The sequence below is a fragment of the Cannabis sativa genome, chromosome X (genome assembly GCF_029168945.1).
Source record: "Cannabis sativa cultivar Pink pepper isolate KNU-18-1 chromosome X, ASM2916894v1, whole genome shotgun sequence".
NCBI lineage: Eukaryota > Viridiplantae > Streptophyta > Magnoliopsida > Rosales > Cannabaceae > Cannabis > Cannabis sativa.
The window spans coordinates 55,562,715-55,588,258 of NC_083610.1; the positions used below are offsets into that span (position 1 = coordinate 55,562,715).

Genomic DNA, 25,544 nt, shown 5'->3' on the forward strand with positions numbered 1-25,544 from the left:
CTAAGTAACTTGTTACAATTTATTATAACTAGTTATAAGTAATGAAATAATTAATTTTGCAATTTCGTTGTATATCTTTATATTGTAGGTTCGGCATAATTTTGTGTGTAGCGTATTTGAGCTTACAATTATAGGTATATACTTTAACTAACTTTTTCTTATTATATAATTAATTATTAATGCATGTTAGTTGAGTTTGAATATCTTAAATATTCATCCGTAGTGAAGTAGGTTCTGCGAATACATGTACTGCGGTCGGATGGGTGGATAAATTTTGTATTGTTTATGTTAATTTGCTTGTTCTGTATTGTTTATCTATTTTGTTTCTATTTTAGGCACTTGTAAAAATTTTGGGAACGTCCAATTACAACCGTTATGCTGCCGAAATTTCGGTAGAATTAGGATAAATCTTACTAAAACAATATTAATGACTACATAACACAAATAACTAGTTAATTATAGCATAGTGATGAGAAGTTAGGTCACATAAAAATAATTATATACACATTTACGTAAACTATTCAATTTTACCAACATTCTAATCAACAAAACAACCTAATAACATGAACTAAACTAAAACGAGAATTTGAGTAATTTATAAATTAATATGAATAAATTCTGAGAAACCTAGTTTGTTACATTGTGTAATTAGTAACTAGCTATAATTAGTTACTAAATACTGAATTTTTTTGGATAGGATTTTTGTTATGGATAAATCATGGATGCGTGAGGAGAGAGACACACTGCGATTTCAAGTAGGGTTCGATGCATTTTTAGAGTTTGCCTTAAAGAATTCTAAAAATTACGATCGTATTCATTGTCCGTGTATAGATTGTTGTAATGTATCTAAAGGGAATATTACAATGATTAAGGACCATGTGTATTTACGAGGTTTCAATAGAAGTTATACTAATTGGTATTACCATTGCGAACATTTACCTGATGATCCATATCCATTAGGAAAGCGGGGGGTAGATGATATCGAGGGTAATGATTTCGATGATTATCCATTGGACTTGCTTAACGAAGCGCAGGAGGAATTTCTTAATGATCGTGATAAATTCGATAATTTTCTTAGCCAAGCAGCTCAAGTTTTTTACATTTCTGATCCGGCTAATGATAAATGGTTTATTGTTTTATCGACACCAGAGAGGAGGTTCTTAGAGACTGAAGAGGATGAGGAGAATGCTGACTTATGTTACGAGGACTTCATTGCTGGACAACCAATTCATGAGCAAGTTATGGGAATTGATCGTAACCTTGAGGAAGACGACGCTGAATACATTAGAAACGATATCAATGAGGGAATATGGGTCAATTGTGATTCAGGCAAACATAAACAAAAAAAGAAAAGAAAACGTGTCTAATTGGTAACTTGATATATAGCTTACTTTATATTGTGAATGCTCAATACTTAACAATTTGTTTTTGCTTTTAATATTTCATATACACTACTTATTATATAAATAGCTAACTTTAAATTTTGTTTGTTAATGGTGTAAACATGGCCAATTCGGGATCAGGATCTGATTCAGGCGTAGAAAATGAGTGTCCAACCGTAATACCTACACGAGGGGACGACACAGATGAATGAAATATCCAAACTAATGGATCAAGGCAAAAGAGTGGCCCTCGAGGTTAATGACAAAGGACAATACTGCGGGAAAAGCTATGCCAAGCTCGTATCCACTCTAGGAGTCAGATGCCGACAGACGATAGGGTTGTCCTATAAAAACTGGAAAGAAGTCAACCTGACTCTGAAAAATAAAGTTTGGAAAGACATACAAGTAAGCTGTTATTTGTTAGAATTTTAATTTGTTTTTCTATTAATTCAAATGTTCACTCTAACCGTGTTTGTTTTCCTTCAAAATAGACGGGGTTCATTGTGTCGGACTCCTTCAAACATGATTGTCTCATCCTAGCTGGGAAGTTAATGAAAGACTTCAAGAATAGGATGAAAAAGACATCATAATGCCCGCTTTGCAAGAGAAGGATCTGGGACGACTGGCACAAGTCCCTGAAAAGCACCCCGAGATCGACGCTGCTGATTGGTGCACTTTTGTTGAAAGTCGACTAACTCCTGAATTTCAGGTACGCTAATTATATTAACACTAAGATAAACTCTTAAATACAAGTACATGTATCTAATGTATTTTTTTGGCATTGTAGGAATTGAGTAAGGTGCAACGTGAACGTTCCTCAAAAATTCAATCCAGACATCGAAGTGGTCGGAGTGGAATGGTGAACGTACGGGAAGCTGTGGTAAGTAATGCTTAAAATTTAATGTGCTATAAAATTTAATTAATACTCATTTAATTGTTATAACGTGATGTAGAAAAAGGATCTCGAAGTTGCAGATCCCCCCCGCCACCATGTTTGGATTAAATCTCGCACCAAGAGTCGAAAACTTGTCACTGATTACGACAAGAAAATTGCAGAGAAGATAGTAAGTATATATTAATCCTTAATTGAGTTCTACTCATGAGTTAGTGTATATAATTCATATACTAATTGCTTGAATATATGCGTGCATTAGGCTCAATTAGAGGAGAAGCTTAGTCAGGGACAAATTCAGGTCCAGGGTCAAAACGATATCTTGACGCAGGCGCTCGGGACACCAGAGCATCCTGGACGTGTCAGGGCTGCTGAGTATGCTATTACTTGAAATGTTATTTATTTAGTTACACAAATTCAGGTGGCTTGTGAGGCGTATGTTCCACAACCATACGCTCCTGAGGATGAGGTACAACCACAAACTTATGCTGAGGAGTTTATTTCCCTCAACGACCAAGGTCTCCTGTACAATTTCGATGACCATGCGGCCCTTAATCAGCAAGTACATCTCTGCTCTGACAACATCGACAACATTGTGGCCCGAGGGTATTTGTACGAGCATGTTGGTATAATCAAAGTTCACTACCAGGACTACGATGATTCACATGCCCAGATTCTGGTGTCGGAAATCCTGCAAGAGGACGCGATGAAATCCCAGTCCCAATTGAAGAGTGCAGATATGTTAAGGACGTATCACAGATGTTCCTTCCTTGGCCTAAACACTTAATTCTAACAACCGAGGTAACTTCTCTTATAAATTAATTATTAATGATTAGTTTGAATATCTTCAATATTCATCCGTAGTTAAGTAGGTTCTGCGAATATATGTGCTGCGGTGGGATGGATGAACAAAATACTGTTATGTATGTGTTATTTGTCGTTATACATGCATGTTTAAAATTTTTGGGGGCATTCAATTACAACCGTTATGCTGCCGAAATTTCGGTAGAATTTGGATAAAATTTGATATATTATGTTCCGTTTTGTTTAGGGTCCACTCGCTCAACTGCCCTCAAGACGTGATGCGTCGAAGGGGAAAGCTCCGATGCTTTCTCCACAAGGCGGTGGTGCACGGGAAGATGACTTGTTCAGGGAAGAGAAGATGGTGTTGATCCCTAATTCGCTAAAATGGATGATTCATGAATTCCTGAGGCTCAAAGATAAACGTGATATAATCACAATTCCTGTCCCCCGAGGATTCATTGCACCGCGTACCCAGATCACGTTATCTGGAGAGGATTTGCAGCAGGTTGCTACGTGTGACTACATCGGTAACCAGGGAATGTTGTTTGGAATGATGTATACTCTTCTATAATCTAATTAACCTTATATGTATATCTAATTCTAGTCAAATTATTATAAGACACTAACACTTTTTTTGGCAGGAACATCTGGGAGAGCATGAACGGTCTGAGAAAAATTTTCAAGTTTTACGACCCAGAGCTTCTCGTAGTGCATGGGAACACCAATGAAGAAAAGAGTCAGTCTTTTGACGATGCGGCAAGACGATTGGCTAATTGGTTATCATTAATGAATAACAACCACCAAATGTTCTTTATTCCTTGGAATATTGGGTAAACTCTATTTAATTCTTTAGTGCTAATTGTTCATTTCTATATTATGACTTCAAATTATTTTTAGACTATCTTACTTATATTCCAATATAATTTTGTAGTACGCATTGGACGCTAGGGGTGGTTACGCCAAGGAAAATTATCCATTTAAACCCTGTAAGTGGCCGCCCAATTCCCGAAGAAATAGAACAAATGATCGGAAGGTAATAATTTAATGACTTCTTATGTAATAAATTTAAATTAACTAACGAATTGAAATGCTAATATAATTTTTCAAAACAGGGCATTCATGTATATAGGGGACGCACATCAGTATCTTGGCCCGTGGCTAGGAATTAACCAAGCAAACTGTCCAAGACAACCTAAAAGCCAAGAATGTGGTTTTTATGTTTTGAAATATATCACTGACATCGTCGCACGTGCAAACCCCAGCCGTTACATACAAGATCAAAAAGCTGTAAGTTTGAATTATTGATTATAGTATATATTTATTATGATAACAAATATATAATATACATATATAAACTAATATAAATTTTTAATTTTTTTAACAGTTTGGGGGTAAGAAGCAATACGATCCAAAAACTGAATTGTTACCATTACAGTGAAAGTGGATAGAACAATTGATGGCGCTGATTCACGTTGACGATTGAGGTTGAAAGGCCGAAATTTTTTTCTTCATTATGTAATTTTTATAGATTAACTTGTAGTTAGATTTATTAACTTATTAATATTTTTGACTAATTTTACATTAGTGTTTGTGTAATATTTAATTACTTTTATGAAATGAAATTATGTATTTTACCTAAATTTAAATAATATTTAATTTACATTTTAAAAAATAAATATGTAATTTAAATTAAATAAAATAATATATAAATTAATAAATATATAATTAAAATAAATAATATAATTAAAATGTAATTAAAAATATATAATTAAATTAAAAAAAAATTGAAAAAACTGAAATTCGCTTGCTTTTGGCGTCGGTTGCTACACCACATATGGCGTCGGTTATTGGCTAGGAACCGACGTCATATGTACCCCTATGGCGTCGGTTCCTAGCTAATAACCGACGACATAGGGGTACATATGGCGTCGGTTCATAAAAACCCTTTAGCGTCGCCCTGATTAGCGTCGGTAGCGAATTTTGCAAAAACCGACGCTGAAAGGGCTTAAAAACCGCCTCTAAAGGGGGTTTTTGTAGTAGTGGAAACAATTTGGTTTCTTGGCACAGTAAGAAATAAAATTCTATTTCCTTGTCCATAGCCGAGGCTGAGTACATTGCTGCTGGTAGTTGTTGTACTCAATTGTTATGGTTAAAACAAATGTTGATTGACTATAGATTTGAATTGGGTGTTTTAACTATTTTTTGTGATAACACTAGTGCCATAAATATTTCCAAAAATCTTGTTCAACATTCTAGAACAAACCACATTGATATAAGACATCACTTTATCTGGGAACTTATTGAAAATAAATCTTTGCAATTAGAATATGTTGATACTGAGAAATAATTAGCTGATATTTTCACCAAAGCCCTAGATTCAAGTCGCTTTGACTCCTTCAGAAAATCTTTGGGAGTTTGCATTGTCTAGTCTTTCTTGTTCTTGTTTTTGTACAATATTCTTGATTTATTCTTTGCTTACATCTATTCTTCCTTCATTCTAATTTGACAAATCATGTATATGCTTTTGGATTATAATTAGTTAGTGTAACGTCCCCGCTTCAAGCCTCCATTAGGCCCTTACACCCACAGAATCATGGCTCTTATACACGAGTACGTCACTCTGGCTGCTTCATGGAATGATGACTGACCCTACAGACCAACACGAGTGTTTCCAGCGTGCTTTGTCCTCACTCGCACGCTTCTTAAGAAAACTTCCTAGGAGGTCACCCATCCTGAAATTACTCCAGGTCAAGCACGCTTAATTGTGGAGTTCTTTCGTGATGGGCTACCGAAAAACAAGATGCACCTTGTTGATATAGGTAGTACCAATCAATCCATTTCAGCCCTCTTCAACTGTGCAGTCCCATACCTACATAGTCTCAAAATTATCACACTTGACCTTCCCCAGGCGATGTGGGATTGTACAGCTTACCCGGTATTTCCCCTTACGGATCACGGGACTACTGATTGACACAACTAGGATCTCATTCTTATCATACTTTTGAGGTTGAGTTAAAAGATTCATGATACTTTTATGTGTGATTGGGATTATATAATGTTCTTATACAGAGTTGAGTGTGTTTTGTTTCAGTTACTTGTCAGGCCCCTTGCTGGAATAGAGATACCCATACTGAGGTGTGAAAGCCATCTTTTGAGTAAGCTAGAACTTTATAATTAAGAGTTATGAAGAGAATGCACTACCATAGAAAAGGGCTACCTTCAGTATGGTGTGATAGCATCCAATTGCGGGATCAAATTGAAAAAGGCGAAAATGAAAAATCTTGCCAAGGACAATGATCATATTTTCACTGCACACACTTATGTCTGACAAGTGTGTACAAGTTTGTAAGTCTCCTCTACTAAAATAAAAAAAAAATCCTGGTTCACATCATTTGCAACATGCATATCTTTTTCCTCAACATCTGCTAAGTATGGTTTGTTATTGAGATACTAATTAGTTATTCTCTTTTGAAAGCATAACATGTATATTTGTCATTGATTATCCATTTTGATTAGTTGCTTGCTTTAGAATACTTTATATTCATTGTGCATATTTTATCTTGTATTTCTTTCGGATTGCCAAAAATAAAAAAAATAATATTAATAAAAAAAAATAAAAAAGAGGGAGGCGTTGGTGACTTGGCTTGTGGGCTAAGAAAATTTTGTGTTTTTTTTTTTGTAAGTATCAACATTTTCTCTGAATTGATTTATTTTGATAAGTTACCTTTAAAGGTTGATATCATTTTCATAGTATTTTCTCCTTGATTTTGAAGGATTTTCTTAAATTGTCTATTTTTGTAAAGTATCTTGGTTATTCTAGTTTCCTTTTATTTGTTAAAAAAAATATTTTTGGAAAAAGAGTGGGGTGGTTTTCTTTGTTGTTCGTGGGCTGGTGGTTACTCAAATTTTGAAATTGGTTTCTTTTTTTGCTCCACTCTCCCATGTTTATTTAAACCAATTTTCATTTGTCATTTATTCTTACCACGTACCCGATTCCTATTCCTTTGTTTTTCTGCTTCTTTGTTCTTCTTTCTTCTTTCAGATTACCATGGCTAAGACAAAGAACCTAGGGCAACCAAAAAGGGTGGAAGAATCTGATGCTACCCCCTCAAATGCTCCTCCTGTTGCTCCAATTTTGTTACCTCCTGCTGAAGCTGCATCAAACCCAGGAGATTCATCGCTTTCTCAGCGTGAATCTCAACCGGTGAAGCCCAAGCCGAAACGAATTCCCAAGCAAGTTACTAGGAAATCTGTGCGTTCCCACAAATTTTGTACTTCATCGTCTTCATCGTCAAAGGGGTCTTCTCCTCGTACTACTCCATCACCCCCTGCTGCATCAGGGAAGGGTGTTGCTACATCTACACCAACAGGTCCATCCTCTCGCACTCGTGCCCAGCAAGCTTCACTCGAGAAGGAACTTTGCACTAAACGAAGCCATGACAAACCTATTCCTCCTACCAAGAAGCTGAAGTTGAATCCCCCTTCGGCTTCTTCAAGTTCTGAAGAAGAAGAACCAATGGAGGTCCCCTCTGATGATTTCGAGACCAAATTCGAGTCTATCCATTCTGAAAAAGAGATTCCAGAAGACTTTGGAGTCTCCTCTGACGGTGAGGAAACTGAACTCGAACCCGAGCCACCTTTGACCAAATTTGCTCCAGCACCTCCTTATGCATCTTCAGCAGCCAAAGCTTCTGCTGCTGTCAAAGGCAAGCAGCCTATGCAGAGTTCATCTCCTAGTAATATCTCTCCATCTCAAGTTGTCAATTCCAAATTTTATTACCGTGATAATTAGCGTGATTGGAATCTTTATGCTACCCGAAAGTTTGAAAATGAGGAATTATGATTTGCATGCTCATAGGGTGTATGGTATTGTTAAGTTTGTTCAATACCATCATTGGGAAAATACTCTTACTGGTTTTGAGGGATATATTGATGGAATTGTCAAAGAATTTTATGCTAACTTGTCTGATGATTTTCTTGATGAGAATTCTGAATTCTTTCGTAAAGTGTATGTCAGAGGACATTGGTTTTCATTTGCTGAAAAAGACATTTCCAAGGCTCTGCAACTGCTAGAAGATGTGACAAATGCTATAATGTCCATGGATCACATTTGATGCTCACTGAACTCACTGGTGCACGGGTTGAGTGGAAATCTGGGCAGAGTCTTCGTATTACACATCTCACTTATGCTCATGCATCACTCATGAGGTTTGCACTTAGCAATTGGGTTCTCAATTCCAACAAAACCGTGGTGTCTCAAGATGTGGCCTCTTTTCTCTTTCGTATCACCTCGGGAGCATCCATCAATTTGGCTTCCTATATCTTGGATCAGATTGTGTCATTTCAAAGAGGTAAAAAGCTAAATCATAAGCTTGTGTTTCCTAACTTAATCTATAAAATTTTGTCCTCTCGAAAAGATGTGGCCTACTCTCATGAAACACTTGAGCCTCCCCTTACTGGCACCATATTCCAACCCTTGGAGTAATTTGATGGAGCTTTTCCCAAGCGTCCTAAAGCTGCTGCTGGTGGTGCTGCTAGTGGAAGCTCGAGTTCTGCTCCAGCAGATGTCTAAGAGGTCAAGCACGTGGTCCAACAAGTGAACAATCGTCTTGATGCCATGCAGGAGGTTCAGCAAGAGATGTCCAAGCAGCTGTCCTCTTTGATCAAGCTCTATGGGGCATAAGTTTCTCTTTCTTTTTTATGTTTTTGTTGGACATATTTCTATATTTTCATGTATTTTTTTTGGTCTTTGGCCCTTAGATAAACAAAAAGGGGGAGTAATAATTTGTTTTTAATTTCTTGTTTCTCAACTCTGGACCTTTTTTCCAGGGGGAGTTGTGTTTGGTACTTGTGATTACTTTGGATTAAAAGTTAGCTTGTTTTTTGGTTATTGATTGTGTTTCTTAGGGGGCGTTTTTGTTTGCTCTTGCTAACTTTGATTTGCAAGTACTTCTTTGTTTAAAAATTATTTTGGTTATCTAAAGTGCCAAAGGGGGAGATTGTAAAGTCCTTGTTTAGCAAGTTAGATGCCAAAATATTTTTTATTTATGGTGAGATTGCTTTGTGTTTCCAATCCGTTTTTCTCACCTTTATTATTTGGTTTTATTTGCTCTTTTCTATGCTAGAAAAGAATGCATTTTTCAGCTGGACTTTTCTTGTATGGAAAATTCTTGTAAGAGAAGCAATTCTCTTATGAAAAGTTGGGTTTTAAAGGAAACTTTGACTATTATCTTTTTCCTTCTTAAATTCAAGACCCAATACAAGACCAGACTCGTTTTTAGCAAGTTTCCTTTTCTGGTCTGATTTGCTGCGTCAGAATCCGTTTCTGATGCTACAGATCAAGTTTATCTTAGGAAAGTTTTGTACAGCTGTAGATTCGACGTTGTGGCTGTCTCTAGGGTTTCTATGTTCTATAAATAGAACCTAGACATCAGCCATTCGAATCAACTCTTCTAGTATTCATTTTTTGCATTTTTCTTATTTGTGAGAAGAGAGTTTGTTTTGTGAGAACCTAGTTGTTCATCTAGGTTCTAGTGTTTTTCATATCAGTTCTTACTCTGTCTTAGAGTTTGTTAGAACGACTTGACTGAACAAGAGAGTGGTCTTCGGAAGACTTGTTCAAGCCTTACTTCGGGAGGAAGTAAGCACGCACACTTCAAAGACGAAGGGAGTTCGTTGTTTGGAGGTGTTTCAGAAGTCAGATTCATAAAGTGCATTACAAAGGATTGCGACAATAATTTAGAGGGAGTCTAAACTTGTTTAAGTCAATTGTCTTTGTAATTGTTGATACTTTATTAACTGATTTCATTCTTTAGGCGTGGCCCCGTGAACTAGGAGTGTTCGAAAGAATACTGATACCCCGTACAAATCTCTTGTGTCAAGTGATTCAATTTTCTGCAATTATTTTTATATTATGTCTGTTCTGTTTTGTCGTTGCAAAATTGATCTCTGCAGTATTAGAATTACATTCTACTTCTACAGACGTTTACAGTTTTATATTTTCGTATATATTGTTGACATTTGTAAAAACTCGATTTTTCAAGAGAAAAAAGAGAAACTTAGAAATCACATTATATTAGCTCATAACTTCATTAGGAAATCATTAAGCTTAGATAAAGAGTTCATTTGGAATGGTGTCTTTCTAAGTTGATTAATGTGATTGTAACCTGGATTTTAAAGCTTTATCAATGGAAATTACTTTACATTTGAAAAAAAAGTTATATGAAACAAATTCCCTCCATTGAATTGTTGTTAGTGGGTAATAAAAAAAAATTGTTTTTAGTGGATTCCATCAATATTTTTTCACTGTATTTTTTCTTTTTTCTTATTACAACTTCAAATTTTCTCCTCACTATTCTCTTACTCGTCCATCCACTTCTCTCTTCTAATTTTTATTTTTCAGACGCAAGATAAATATCGATTCCATCAGATTAAAATTAAGTGATTAATTTGGTATTTACGTTTTGATAGAAATTTGGTAGTGTAAGTGGGAGTATATAAAACCGTCATTGCAATATAATAAAATAAGGTTTTCATTTGATGGCTCACTGAGTCATTGATATGTTTCTAAGTAAAGCTGCTCCTGAGTCCAAGCTAGACAATCAGTCAAAGCAATGACTGCTGACAGGATTCTGGATAGAGTAAAATCTAAATTACTATAATATCAAAATTTAAACAAATAAAACCCAATAAGATTAAAATATTAATGCTAATAACACTAATACTAATATTTAAATAAGTTCCTGCCAACAACGACACTATTTCTTTCTTCTACTTCTTCATTCTTCTCGTTTTTCTTTTTCTTCTATGGTCGATTTAAACCCTAAGGCAAACTATACCTAACAGACAAACTAAAATAAACTTTTCTCTTTCTTTCTCTCTTTCTTTCTTTCCTTCTTTTTTTTTTTTCATTTTTTTTCTTCTTTAAAGTTAAACCTAAACCGGTCTAGGCTGTTAAGAGGTCAAATATTTAACAGCTGTGACATTTCTTCCTCATGGCTGGAAATAAGATGGGATGTATGTATGTATTCCCCCATTGGCCATCTTTTCTCCAATACCTTCTTAAGTTATTTTAACTTCTCTTTTTTTTTTCTTCCAACCGTACCCTTCTTTTTATTATTTTTTTTTAATTTTTTTTTCTTTCGGCCAAAACACACCAAAAGTTCGTGTGTAACAGAAGAACACGTTGGTATTTTCTTGGTAAGAAGTGATATCCTTGCTCGTATTTTTGGTCCCCATAGTCCTACTAAATTAGAGCTCCACCACCTCATAAAGTTGGCTTAGTTTTCTTCTTTTGTTGCTGTCCGAGTTACCGTGGGAAGAATTAGGACGTGACCCAACTGTTGTGCCAGCGGCATTATAGCTCAAGCATGCAGCGTCCAAGACCCCAATTGGACTCTGTGGTACGGACTGGCCCAAACCAGTAGTAGACCCATTATCCAGTGACGAGCTTTGAATCATTTCAATACACCTCAGCACTCTCTCCTACAAGAAGAAAAAACAAAGAGAATCCCATTTCTTGGTTAGTAATTGTAATCAAAGCCAAAATCATAAGAAAAAAAAGTAAATGGAAAGGGCATCATGTATGTTTCACTTTATGATTTCATGGACCACTACTAAAAATAAGTAAGGGGATTTTATACCTTTTCGACATGTTGAATAAGCACAGAGACGGCTACCTCAGTGTCCACTGTTTGGGTTTCTGCCAACACAGATATTACCACTGCTGCTGCAACCTCTGAAGGCTTAAATTCCAAGAAGTCAATTCCTGCATTGAATTACCACCCACCATAAACGTCAAATTCTCTCTTAAATCTCTATCATATTTCTCATACAGTCCATAGTAAAATCATAGACAAAATGAAAAAGAAAAAGAAAAAAAAAACATATGAAAGTGTAAAAGAGAAAATAATGAGGAGATAGTCACCGTTGACTGTGCTCAAAATAAGTTGGATGGATCGTTGCACAGAGGTCTTAAGTGGGGCTTCATCGTTATTGATCTTCCGAATGAAATAGTCTAAGAAGGAGAAAGGTGTAACAGCTTGCATCCTCCATTTCAATGTGCTCAACACAAGAAGCTCCATTCTTTGTATGGTTACAGGTTCAAACACGAACTTGGAGTCACACATCTGTAAATAAAAAAAACACTCAAATCATTAGCAGATCACTTTAGCAACAGATAATGGAAATGGGATATGATTGGGTTGGATTGGTTTTTTCAACCTGTAAATCTTGAGCAAGTGGAACTTCAGTCTCATCCATTTTGGCAGCAATAGATAAGCATGCCACAGCCAACAATTGAGCAGACCAAGCGTTCCTCTGCTTATGCAACAGAGCATGATGTTAACAGGCAAAGATGTAAAGATGTATTAACGGATTTGTAGTAGTAAGATTTGTTTGACTTGTTCCTCCTAAACTTACTGGCAATTCATAGGCTGACAGGAAACGATCCAAGTAGTTCATTGACAGATACGAACACAGAGGTCCGAAGCTGAAATGAGCATTAGCCTGATGAAAAAAAGAAGGTGGTATTAATTACCAACAAAGGACAAAACCAGGACCAAAAAGAACAGGAAAAAAAAATAGCTGCCAAGCACTAAACATAAAATCAGGACCAAAAAGAAAATACATATATATATATATATGTGTGTGTATTTATATACATATATAGATATATGTAGTGTCGTCATTTCACTGTTATTAATAGGAGATAATAACAGTGAAAGTGTGAAACTGCTGGAAGAAAGTAGAGGAAAGACAAGAAATACTATTTACATTACAACTTTTTTCTCTTTGGTCTTGGTGTCATATCATATATACAGCTTGAAATAGATAAAAGAGAAGGGACCAAAAGATTCAAAGAATCCTTCTTAGCACTGGACCCAAAACCCTTTTATCTTAGCATTTATATCAAGACCCCAAACCCAAAAATTGATTTATGATACAGAGACTTTGATTACAAAAGAGGGAAGCAAACACTTCCATTGTAAAATAGTTCATAATAGTAAGGGAAGGGATAAAAATGCTGATTCATTAGCTGAACAGCAGCATCATTATCCTCCAAAATCCTTGAAACACAAAGAGAAACAAAAATGGTAGGAAAAAAAAAAGGAAAGAATCCAGACACACAAACTTGGAGCCCAAAAAAAAAAGGGAAAGAATCCATAGACACACAAACTAGGACCCAAAAAAAATAACACTCATACGAACGAACCCACCTTCCCAATCCAATCAAGAGCGTCCTTTCTTGCCCTGAGGTCCAAACCTCCACTCCTCAGCCTTTGCAGGTAATCAATACTAGGCATGTGTTGGCATTCCTTCTCAACCATTGTAGCCAAACACTCATCACTCTGCAATGGCAACCCATCCCAACCCTCAAAGCACTTTTCTTGGTCATGGTTTCGATGGTACCATTCAGTACCAACATCTGGAGACTCATCCACCACAGCCCCATATTCGTTATCATCAAAACTGATGATATCTTCTGAACAAAGGAGGCTGGAAACCAGACAATCAAAACTAGGTGCCATTGAAGAACTTCTTAAAAACAAAATATAACAAGAAGATAAAAGCTTTTTTTTTTTTGGAAAACTTTGAAACTTGAGTTTGACAATGATTTTTTTTTTTTTACTTGTTTTGTGTGTGCTTATCAAGATGAAGAACCTAACCAGAGAATTGTAAAACTACAAGAAAGGAAGAAAAGAAAATAAAGTTCTTGTGCAATGGTATAGAGTATGGCAGTGAAATGAAGCAGAAGCAGAGACCCTCTCCCTCTATTTCTCTCCCTCTCTCAAAGTGTGCTGAAAAGACTGCCGCTGGAGAGGGATTTATGAAGGTAGGAAATGAGAGAGGCCCTCTCTTTTAGGGTAAGAGAGAGAGAGAGAGAGAGAGAGAGAGAGAGAGAGAGAGACTAATAAGGAATCAAAAGGTAACAAGAGTAGAAAATTAAGACACTAGGAAGGGGCATTTTTAAGATTTCATTTTGTAAATAAAATGTTGTATAATTATCATTATCTATTCCTAAAAAATCTAAAGAAAGAAATCAATTTTTATGTGTTTGCGGCGGGAAAATAATAAAAGTATTACTATAAAGTGTAATTTATTTCCAGATATTCCAATGACAATGTATTAAATGTGTTTCTTTCATCTAATGTTCTCCCCTGTTCATTTTTTACTACTTCTTTACAAGGATACACAATCAATTTATTTTATTCATATAACTTATATAATCAATTGATCTTATTTATGTATACTTTTTTATTTTTTTAAAATCATATTAGTATACTTATATACTTCTTTTATCTGAATGTGATATGGACATTTCGTATTCGATAACTGAAATTTAAATAATACTAAAGAAATATGAAATATATAATATTTTAATAATTTTGGTCAATGCCAATAAATACCTTCCTTATACACAACAATAGTAAGTTGGTCTTTAGTTTAATTAAAACGAGAGATGTGGACGTGACCTACTCCAAATTGTCCTATACCCTATACAAAAATCCTTTCTATTAAAATAAAAAACCATTTTTTTAATATTCAAGTAGAAAGTCAGAAATAGCAGATTTGTTTTATTTATTTCTTTAAATAAATTAATATTGGATTATTACAAAATAGAAAGTTTAGTGTGGTATTAGTAAAATTGAGAGAAAAGGAAGGATAAAATGGTAAATATTGAAAAGCAAGAAGAGGAGAGGACCAATGGCGGAGTGGGCCACCAGGCTGTCATTTTGAACGTACTCCCATATCGCCACGTCCACAAGATCATGACGAGGGAGCATCCATTTCTGTACGAATTACGATTTTGGCCACTCTCTCTCTCTCTCTCTCTCTCTCTCTCTCTCTCTCTCTCTCTCTCTCTCTCTCTCCTATTCTAACAGCTAATAAGCTCAATTCCATTTTCTTTATGGTCCTTTTCACAGTCAAGACGGTAGTACCTTTTCATGCATTCTTTCCCTCAATGTACGCTTTCGGTTATATTTCGAAATATCAATATTCTATACGTACATGATCATTATTTTGTTTTGAAAAGCCACGTACGTACCTCCTCCCTTACTGCTTTTTTTTTTCTTCTTTCATTCATTCATTTAAATTATGAACGCAGTCCTGATAACATTATTACTAAGCCTAACCTTTCCTTATTGTAAATATTCATTACTTAAAAACAAAAAAGTAAAAGTAATATTGGGAAATTCCATTGTGATCGAGCCCAAATGTCAATTGGTAGTTTGCAAAATTTGGTAAGAATTAAGATATGCGTCCATTACTTTTCTATATAGTACGTAGAGGTGTGTCTCTTGGTGAAATTGGAAAATGCGAAGAGGTATTTTTATTGATTATGAAATGTATTACTATATATTAATAATAAGATGAAGAATATATAGCAATTTTGTTAAGAAGCATGGGTTAAAAACTCACACAACTCATTCTTAAATTTTAAAGCTATATACATTTATGTAAATAAAATAAATTAGAAAAGGTTCGTTGGAAAGATGCAACGTTTGGTTTGGTAACCATTCAAATAAAACTATATTGTAATATTTGGATTGTGCCTAAAATGAATCTTCAATATTGACTTGTCGATGAGTACGTAATAAAACAAGTCCTATAAAGAGTAATCAAAACATTTATAATCTCTATTCATCAAAAAAAAAAAAACAAATCATTTATAATCTCTTATACTCTATTATATATTATTCTATTCTTGCATATTATTAGTATCTATAAATATCAAGTAGTGTATCAGTTGGGAGAAATAGAAATGAAACAGGGGTTCTTGCTTGGTAATTTTTACACTATAATGGTTTATGCTTCCTTAAGTGGACTACATAATAAGCAATTAATTAATTTTTACATTCATTAATGCTAATTAAAACCGTGTGTGTGTTGTTACACCCTGAATTGATGACACCAAATAACATCTTCGTGAAACTAATTTTGAAAACATTGTTTGAAGCATCCAAAATTTATAGGTCGACTAAACCACAATTGATCAGTTAACAAAAACAATAATAATTTTTATGTATTACTTTCCAAAATGAATTGCTGGTTGAATGTAAATGGGGGAATGGCACGCAAACTTGCAAAGCCAGCTGTATGGGGTGTCATTTAACAAAATCGTACAAGTTCCCCAAATGGGTTGATTACCTACCATCATAAAAAGGTAAAATGGCATCACTTGACACTAAACAAAAATCATATGATCCTTTAATTTAATTATTAAAAAATATTTGAAGAAAAACAAAAACAAAACCATAAGCATTTCTTTTTAGTTAATTCGATCTACCACAAGTTAGTGGTGAGGAATTTTAATTAACGCTATATACCAGAGGAGAGATATTTCAGCGAAAAAAAAAACATAGAGGAGAGATAAGTGGATAGAGAAGGGTAGAGGGGGAGAGACTTGAAAGGAAGAGGTCTTAGAAAATGTCGTAATTTAACACTATTTTAAGTCACATTTTATGGAATGATTTTATTATGATATATTTGTAATTAGTGAAATGCCTTTTGAAATGTGTTCTCCAGCACGACTACACAAAATAATTATAATTTATATGATAAATTAGATATTTTTATCACTTTAATTCGTAACACGACACTAATAATTCCATAGATATTTTTTTGAGACTTCTAATAATTCCATATATATTGAATTTTATATACGACATGATTGTGGGTGTTTATACGTCGTACAATCTCAAAAATTCTAATTTACTGCGTAAAGCTTCTTTTACAATTTCGAAATGAATCTTTTTTTCTCTTCTAGAATATTCTAGAACACTCTAGAAACGAATATGGAAGATCATGTCACCATCCAAATATATAATTTGTGATTAATTGATTTTCTTGTTCTGTTTTTTTTTTTTGTCCTTTTTTCTGAACACTGTAATTAGTTGCTTTATATTCTCAAACATTTAGCTTAAATTAACCTATTGATTTTTTATTATTTTTCGAATGATAAACTTAATTGCTTATTCTCAAGTAGCAGTAACTTGAAATTTAATATAATATCAAGGTCACAATTAAATGTTCTATTCAAATTGCTACAAATAGAGAGTTCCTCTCTTCATTGTTCAACTCACCAAAAATATGAAATTCACTAGTTACTAGTCTCTCTCTTTGAATTTTATCTTTTCTGCCTTTGTTAGTAGTTGAAGCTAATTATAAGTTCAATTCCTTCGGTATCGAATAGCTTTGGATCTATTCTTCAATCTGATCTTGGTAGTGATTTGAGGCCTTGTTTAATGTGTTGGGTGTATAACAAGGATGGGTTTTTTTTTTTTTTGATATTATCTACTATTTTACAAATTTTTATCAAGGAGAAGTAAGTATTTGAACTATAATAATTTTCATTAATTTACCTTAAAGTTTTACTTTTTTTTTAACTAGGGAATTAAGCCGCGCTTCGCGCGGTGTTGTCAAATTTTATAATTTTTTTTAATTGATTTACATTTTTATACTAATTAAAAAATCATATAAATAAATATAAACTTAAAATATTGAAAAATTATATAGATATTTGATTACTGTGAATTATGAATTATAATAATATTATTAAAATATTATATTAAATTAACTAATAAAATGAATAAAATACTTAATGGATGAAAGAAGTATTCGAACAACAATTTTATATTATGTTTATTTTTCTTTGAATTTTCATAGTAAGAACATCCTACATGTGAAAAAAAAAAATCAATTCAAATTTCTTATTAGAATCATTCTAACGAAAAAAAAAATAAAATGTACAAATTTCTATTATTTTAATTAATTAAATTAATTAATAGAAATAAATAGTAATTATTTTCTACACATATTAGAATTAACTTTAATTAAATTAGTTATATTTGATTAATTTAGTTGAGGTACTCATTAGATTGTTTCATTAGGTTGTTAGAACTTTAGTTAGTTTTATCAAACTAATCGTGGTCTTTATTTGCTGTCTATATTAAGGTATACGGTACCAAAACATCTTTAGTTAAGCATAATAATAAAAAAAAATTATTTCTATTTCTTGCGTATTTCTCTCGCTCTTTGTTTCTCATTATATACAAAGATACTCCACTTTATTAATGAGAGGCTAAACTAAGTTAAGATGTGTGCAAGAGAAACTTCAAATTGATGCTAAAAGACCAAAAATATCTTTCAAACTCATTTTTAACCCTGCTAACAAATAGAAATAATAAACTCATTTTCATATGTCATTTTTTTTCTTCATAATATTGTTCATTATTAATTGCATAAATGTAATCATGTGTATTTGGTGTAATAGACAAAACAAAAAGTCTTCTAAACTTTTGAGTAACTTCTTTCTAATTAAATGTTTCACATACTAATGCTCAAGTTATAGTCTTTTAAATTCTATTTAAGTTGTTTTTTTCTTTCTCTCTTTGAGTAGAATGTTACTGAATGTGTCTTTTTTTTTTAAAAAAAAAAAAAAAATCTATTCATCTTAATTTTTTTGGGTAAATACCATTTTGGACCATCTGTTTTACAAAAGTTACCAATTGGACCCTGTGTTTTGTTAAATGACAAAATAGACCCTGTATTTTTTAAAATAGTACAAATAGGACCTTGAATTGATTTTTTGTCAAAATAAAGTTTAATTATAATCCGATCTAAAAGTGCTATGACAAAACTGTTTACATTTTTTGTATCTGTTCGTATTAAGCATTGTCTTCAAGTTGGTTGTATTCAAAAAAAAAAAAAGCTAACAAAAATTAAGCTCAGGGTCCTATTTTTACTATTTTAGAAAATACATGGTCTACTTTGTCATTTAACAAAACACAGGGTCCAATCAGAATCTTTTACAAAACACAATGGTCCAAAATAGTATTTACCCCTTTTTTTATCCATCCTTGAAGTCCAAATCTCATTGACTTATTTACAGTTCAGTCTCGTATCTTCCTTAGCAAGTTCCATTTATTTCTTATAATTATCAAAGAACAATTGAAACCTTCTATTTCCAAGATATTTGTCACCACCACTACCTATTAATATTTTATCATATTGAATTTTAAACTTTATAATGACAATAAAACTAATACATGTAACTGCTATTTTAATACATATATGTCATATATAATAATAAAATAAAATAATGGTTACATCCATCTCTATCAATAAATAGATAGAAAAAACATGCACAAATTAAATGAGAAAAATAAAATAAATAGTTAATCAAATTAACACAAAATAGAGAAGAAAGATCAATAAAAAAAAACTCTTATGAACTACATGATACATCTTCTATATGTACAATTCACATATATATAGTGTTATTAAAATTTAATAAATTCTTTAGTAATGAAAATATACAAACATTTAGTATAAGAATAGTGTTTGTAAATTATTTATTTCAAGCTATAAGATTACTCATATTCCTACACAATACTATCAATTTAATTAATATAGAAATTTACATTTTTAATTAATAATTAAATTCTTGAATATTTATTATAATGAAGATTTATTATAACATTCAAATATTGATCGATTGTCTTAATAATTCAATTAAGACATAATGATTAATAAATTTTTCATATTCTTAAAAAAAATTGTCATTATTATACATATTAATATACATAGAAGCATACATTTTATTAGTCAAAACTAAAGAATGAACAAAAAAAAATGATGATTAAACTATTTTTGAATTTGTATTGAAATATTAGGATTAGAACTAAGTATCACAAAATAAATGATTTTTATTTTAAATTATTACTAATAAAAAAATAAAATTAAAATAAATATATAAAACTCACAACTAAAACTGAAACATAATGAAACAAAAAATAAAAATAGAGAATATAAAATAGTAATAAATAATAAATATGAAATAAAATAAAAACATAAATGAATAAAAAAAATTAAAATAAAAGAAACAATGTAAAAATTTTTACATAACCTCAAACTTCATCACTTTTTGTAATTAAGAAACAACTACTAAAATTCTAAACCTATACAACACAAAAGTAAAATTCATATAAAAAATATAGGAAGAATGGTAAAACTAAGCAAACTTACATTAATAAAAAAAAAAGTAAAAAAAAATATAAATAGAAATAAAAAAAATAAATAAATACATGAAGAAATCCCAAAAATGAAGCTTTTAAGCACCTTTACTTTTACTATCATCATCCATGCGACTATAAATTTCAAGATCATCAAATCTTCAATATGATTGTCATCTTCAAGTTCTTCATAAAATTTAACATATTCAATTTTAAGTTCTATATTTCTAAAGATAAAAATGAATTGAAAAGAGAGAAAAAAAATATTAGCATTCCTTAAATAATTACATTATATTTTCTATAGCAACATTATATATAGTTTATATTGTGTAAGTTATGAAAATGAAGAGACATTATCATTAATGTTAATAATAATAATAATAATAATAATAATGAATATTATATGTAGAAGTTATAAAAATAAAAAGTCACACTTGAGAATTTAATATATGTGTATTTTTCTAAGAAAATAATAAAAAATTCTCACAAAATAGATAAGTTAGACTAAATAAAATATAGAAAGCCACCTCAACTCTTCTAATGCTTTCCTTTATATATATATATTGATGATATTGATATTTTATTTATAAATATCTATTATCTATTTGTTTATTTCATATTCTTTGCTTATCACCAAATTAACAAACACGCAATCAAGAATAATACCATAGAATCACAAGAACCAGATAATGAATTAAGACAGTAAATCAAGGAGAAGATAACACCATGATTTAATGAATTCGAGCCATGTACAATGCTCTACATCTCGGTTGGAACAGCATCAGTCATATCTTTATTGATATTTGTTTTACAAGTTACAAGATATTTTAAAGTATGACCTTAGTTTTCTTGAGGCCAATACCAAGCAGTAAGCCAACTTCTCAATAGGGATATATCTAGGCTTGAACCCACTGAGACAATTGCTTACTTAGTACACCAAATGTTGTATCCCTTCCTCCTCACGCATGAGAGCAGCATTGGTTGCATGTTTAATGATAGCCAAATAGATGAATATATAATTTTTCGCCATCTATTAATTTGGATAGGATAGGAGGTCTGGCTAGGTGATGTTTGAGAGCTTGGAAAGCCTACTTGCATTCATCAGTCCATTCACACCTCGTGTTGCTTCCTTTTAGTAGATTAAATAAGGGAACGCACTTGTAGGTGGACTTAGAGATGAATCTGCTAAGTGCAGCAATTCATCCGGTAAGGCTTTGCACGTCTTTTACTTATGATGGTGACTTCATGTCATGCAGTGCCTTGATCTTTTCTGTATTCGATTCAATCCCTCTTGAGTTGACAATGATTCCAAGAAACTTTCCTGATTGGATGCCAAATGCACATTTAAGAGGGTTAAGTTTCATTCGATACTCTCCTAAGATGTTGAAGCAATCCTTTAAGGGCCAGTTTGGCACAACTTTTGAAAAAGCTAAAAGCTGTTTTTTAAAAAAATATGTAATGAAAAGGTATTTGGTAAGTAATTAAAAAATAACTTATTGAAAAATTTATGAAAAAACTGAAGCTAAAAGTTGAAGCTGGTAGAACCCAACTTTTAGAGAAAGTTGTTTTGATTAAAAGACTCTATAATAAATAATTTTGTACTAAAAATGCATTTAATTATTGATTATATATTACAAAAAATAAAAATACTTTTTCAAAGGAAAAAATATTTAAAATAAATAATATTTAAATTTTTTATTTTTTATTTTGTTTTAAAAAATATTTTATATTTTATATTTTATTTTTATTATTAACAAACTACATCAACTTATGTATTTTTTTACAAGTAATAAAAATATTATAAATTATTTTTTAAAAATTCATATAAATTTATACTATAGGGAAAAATAATTAAAAATATATAAAAAATAAAAATTTTATTATTATTATTTTTTTTCATAAATTTTATTAGCTCAAAACACTTTGATTACACCCTGATAGCACCCCAAATAGGGCCTAAAATAATCAACTATACAACTTAATACTTTGTACAATTCATGTCACTCTCCCTATATCAACCTATTGACAATGTTTACAAAGTATAAAACCAATCCCTATCTTCCTCTCTAATCTTCTTTGGCCAAAACAACTCAATTCTTTGTGTAACACCAGCTTTGAGTCCCCTGACCACTTTGCAAAGATCATGCTGCTCCTTTCTCCAAAAGCATGTGCTCCTCATCTTTTAAATGTTGTAAACCAGACTAGCCAATGTTGTTGCTATCACTATTTTCCTGAATTTGCTTAATTTGGCTCTCCCAATCCACCTGATTAGATTAGGAAGAGTGATGCTGATAGTATTCTAATTCAACCAAGCTTTAGTCTCCTACAGACATTGTCTGGTAATTGAACATTCAAAAAACAAGCAATCTGTTGTTTCATTATGAGAGCTGCAGAATAAACATTTATGTTCCTCTGTAATTCTCATCTTAATCAACCTATCTCTAGTTTTGAGCTTCTGCTGGACTGCTAACCAAAGCCAAAAGCTGTATTTTGGTGTGTTTAGCCTGCTCCAAACTTGTTTACACCAATGTGTCTTTATTCGAGCTAGACACAATAGATTGTATCCCTGTGATAACACTGTATTTTTGTTGCAATATCATGTGTCCATTCATTGCTTCTTTGAATTGTTTCTTGAGCCTGACTAATTAGCTTCTCCAGTACCAACTGCACTGGTTTGTTGCTTTATTGTTTTTTAAAACTTTAAATAAACACACTTTTAAAATTTATATACATTAATATGTATTATTTTGATATTATATTTCAATAAAAAATAATTAAATTGTAATTAATCAAAATAAAATAAATAATAAACATTTTTTTAAATAATTAATTATGAACTTTTTGTTTCTAAAAAATAAAATTGTTTAATATTTATTTATTTAAATTCCACTTCTATTGTTTATTTTATGTTTTTATAAACATTTTATATTATTAAATATTTCTAAACTACTGTTATAATAAACATAAAATATTATTGATATCATTTCAAACATAAATCATAATAATATATAATAAACAATAACAACATTATTATTCAACTAAAAAATTAATAATAAACATTTTAAACAAATTATTGTGTTACAAAAATCTAATTATGTTAATTTGACTCATTAATAAATCTAATATAATTAAATTAACAATTTGTATGATTTTATATAAACTAGATGAGAGTTACGTGGCGAGCCACGTAAATATTAGTTTTATATAAGTTCTAGTAGTTTTATATCAATGATTGGTAATGAAATTAGTATGTAGTTTTATGTTTTTAGAAAAAAAAGGTACTTTTTAATATAGAGTTTAAATTTTATATTGATGATTGTTAATGAAATTAGTCTGTAGCTTTATGTTTCTAGAAAAAAAAAAGGTATTATTTTATATAACGTTTAAATTTAAATTTATATAAACATATTTATTTTTAAAAAGAGTGATTCATCAAAAAAAAAAAAAAATCGCATAAATACACAAATAAACTAAAAAAATTATCAAGTTTATGGTGGCTCAAATTTTCGCAGAAACTATATTGGTCGACCTAATTCATCCTATATGCTAATGTGGAACTCCATAGGTTACCAAGCCACTTAAAAACCCAAACTACAAAATCAAAATTAATCAAATCCACCCAACAATAAGAAGAAAGTAGATTAACAAACACGTAAGCTTCAATAATTTAATAACATACGAAGCTAAATTTGAAATTAAGAATAATAACAAGAAAATTAAAAGAGTACCTGAAACCAGAAATCAGAATTTGAAAAAAAAAAATGATTGCAGCTGGAAAAAACTTCAACCTGCTCAATTCTTGTCTCAATATCTGCACCGCTTTCAAGGAGAACATATATATAGGGACTCAGTAATTTTTGGCAAGAATCTGGCAAACCCATTAAAACAAAAGATGAGTGATTGAAGCAAAGATAATGAAACTCCTAATTAGCAGACAAGTTATCCAATAAAATTGTACAAACCTCTCATTGTTATGATTAAAGAACCCTTTATACCTTCATTGTACAAACCTCTGTAAGAAATGAATAAATAAAAAAAAAATTAACTCAAGAAGGTCAATGATAAGGAAGTAAAAAACCAGATTATAAAAGTTCAGTAGCAATTCTAGTTTTGAAACCAACATTAAAATACCTCATTTAGGTCTGGGATTGTGTTGTATCTCGTAGATAAAAGGATAGAAGTTGTGGGAATAACATATGTATAAGATCCCACTACCATAGTTGGTAAGCAAGTACCAAATTATGACTGAAAAAGCATGCTGGAGCCTAAAACAAACAGACAAATTTGAATCACCTTAGCCTTTTCAACTAAATTTTAGAAACTAAATTACACTTACACAAAACTAAACTTGATCAAGTCTGATAAACTCACAATATTTCAAAGTAGAAAATTGGAAATCTGACACCGTAGTAAGTATGCAAAAGCAAGATACATGAATGTGATTCTGAGAGTAAATTTTACAAGATACACCATAGTAAGTATGTTTAAATTTATTTGCATTGAAACTACATAACCAGATTACATTACATTTAAACTTTATAATAATAACTCAAGAAATAGATTGGCACATACTATATCTAATTAGAGAAACCAACATCTAAAATAAATTGCAGAACACAATTAGAAGATAAAATAAAATAAAAAGGCATAAAACTAAAAGAACAGAACAATAAGTGAAGGGTATTATTAAATCCATAGTTTCGATACCCAAGTTATATGCATACCCAAATTATTAATTTCTTCATAAATCATCCAACGTCTTCTCTTATACTGGCGCATTAGAGTCCACCAGTCTTCCTAGAAAATTGGCCTGAGAAGAACCATCATCAACAACAACAACAAACAAACCAACATGTGGATGATTTTTTTTAATTTTAAAAAAAGATTGTTTAATTTTTTGGATTTAATTATTGGGTTTATTGGTTAACGGGAGATCAAACCTATTAACATCGTTAAATTTAACAGAATATTCTTTTATTTTTAAGGTATATTCTGTTAAACCAAGAAATACCGTTAGATAGGCACTTTTAATATATAAAGATATGTTTTCAAATATGTACATTTTTAAAATTGATTTTTTTTTGCACATTTTTTTGTAATATTTTTTTTATTGTATATAAATGATATATATATAAGTGAAAAGAGTAGGGTAATAAGGCTATTCAATAGGTCATTCTCTTCACATAAGTAAAATGCATCCCATTGATAAAGCTGTGCAGAATAATGAAAGATTCTCAAGGGAATTACATCATTTTTTTCAAAGAAAGTTCACGGAATTGTGGGTAGTACATTTATATACAAGATTTGGGCTTCTGGGTTTGACAGTTTGTTGATTTGTAATGAAAAAGAAAAAAAAATGGAAAGAAAAAAAGAATCTTTTAAAATTAATTTTCTAATTTTTATAATTTTTTATTATTACAATTAATATTAGATAAACTAATAAAATTT

General features: G+C 31.4%; 1 protein-coding gene and 1 long non-coding RNA gene across 2 annotated transcripts; both read right to left on the bottom strand.

Moving 5' to 3' along the window:
* Positions 1-10,772: 10,772 nt before the first annotated feature.
* LOC115711305 (cyclin-D4-1) lies at positions 10,773-14,256 on the bottom strand. Its single transcript, XM_030639645.2, has 6 exons — positions 13,296-14,256; positions 12,499-12,585; positions 12,301-12,396; positions 12,005-12,206; positions 11,721-11,845; positions 10,773-11,562 (listed from the first exon to the last, which is right to left on the bottom strand). Exons 1-6 carry the CDS (start codon positions 13,605-13,607, stop codon positions 11,329-11,331), a joined length of 1,056 nt encoding a protein of 351 aa, XP_030495505.1. The 5' UTR covers positions 13,608-14,256; the 3' UTR covers positions 10,773-11,328.
* Positions 14,257-23,737: 9,481 nt separating this feature from the next.
* Positions 23,738-24,944, bottom strand: LOC115702515 (uncharacterized). The gene is made up of 4 exons (XR_009684963.1): positions 24,821-24,944; positions 24,228-24,361; positions 24,059-24,108; positions 23,738-23,964 (listed from the first exon to the last, which is right to left on the bottom strand). It is a non-coding gene; the product is annotated as an uncharacterized LOC115702515 (long non-coding RNA).
* Positions 24,945-25,544: the final 600 nt, after the last annotated feature.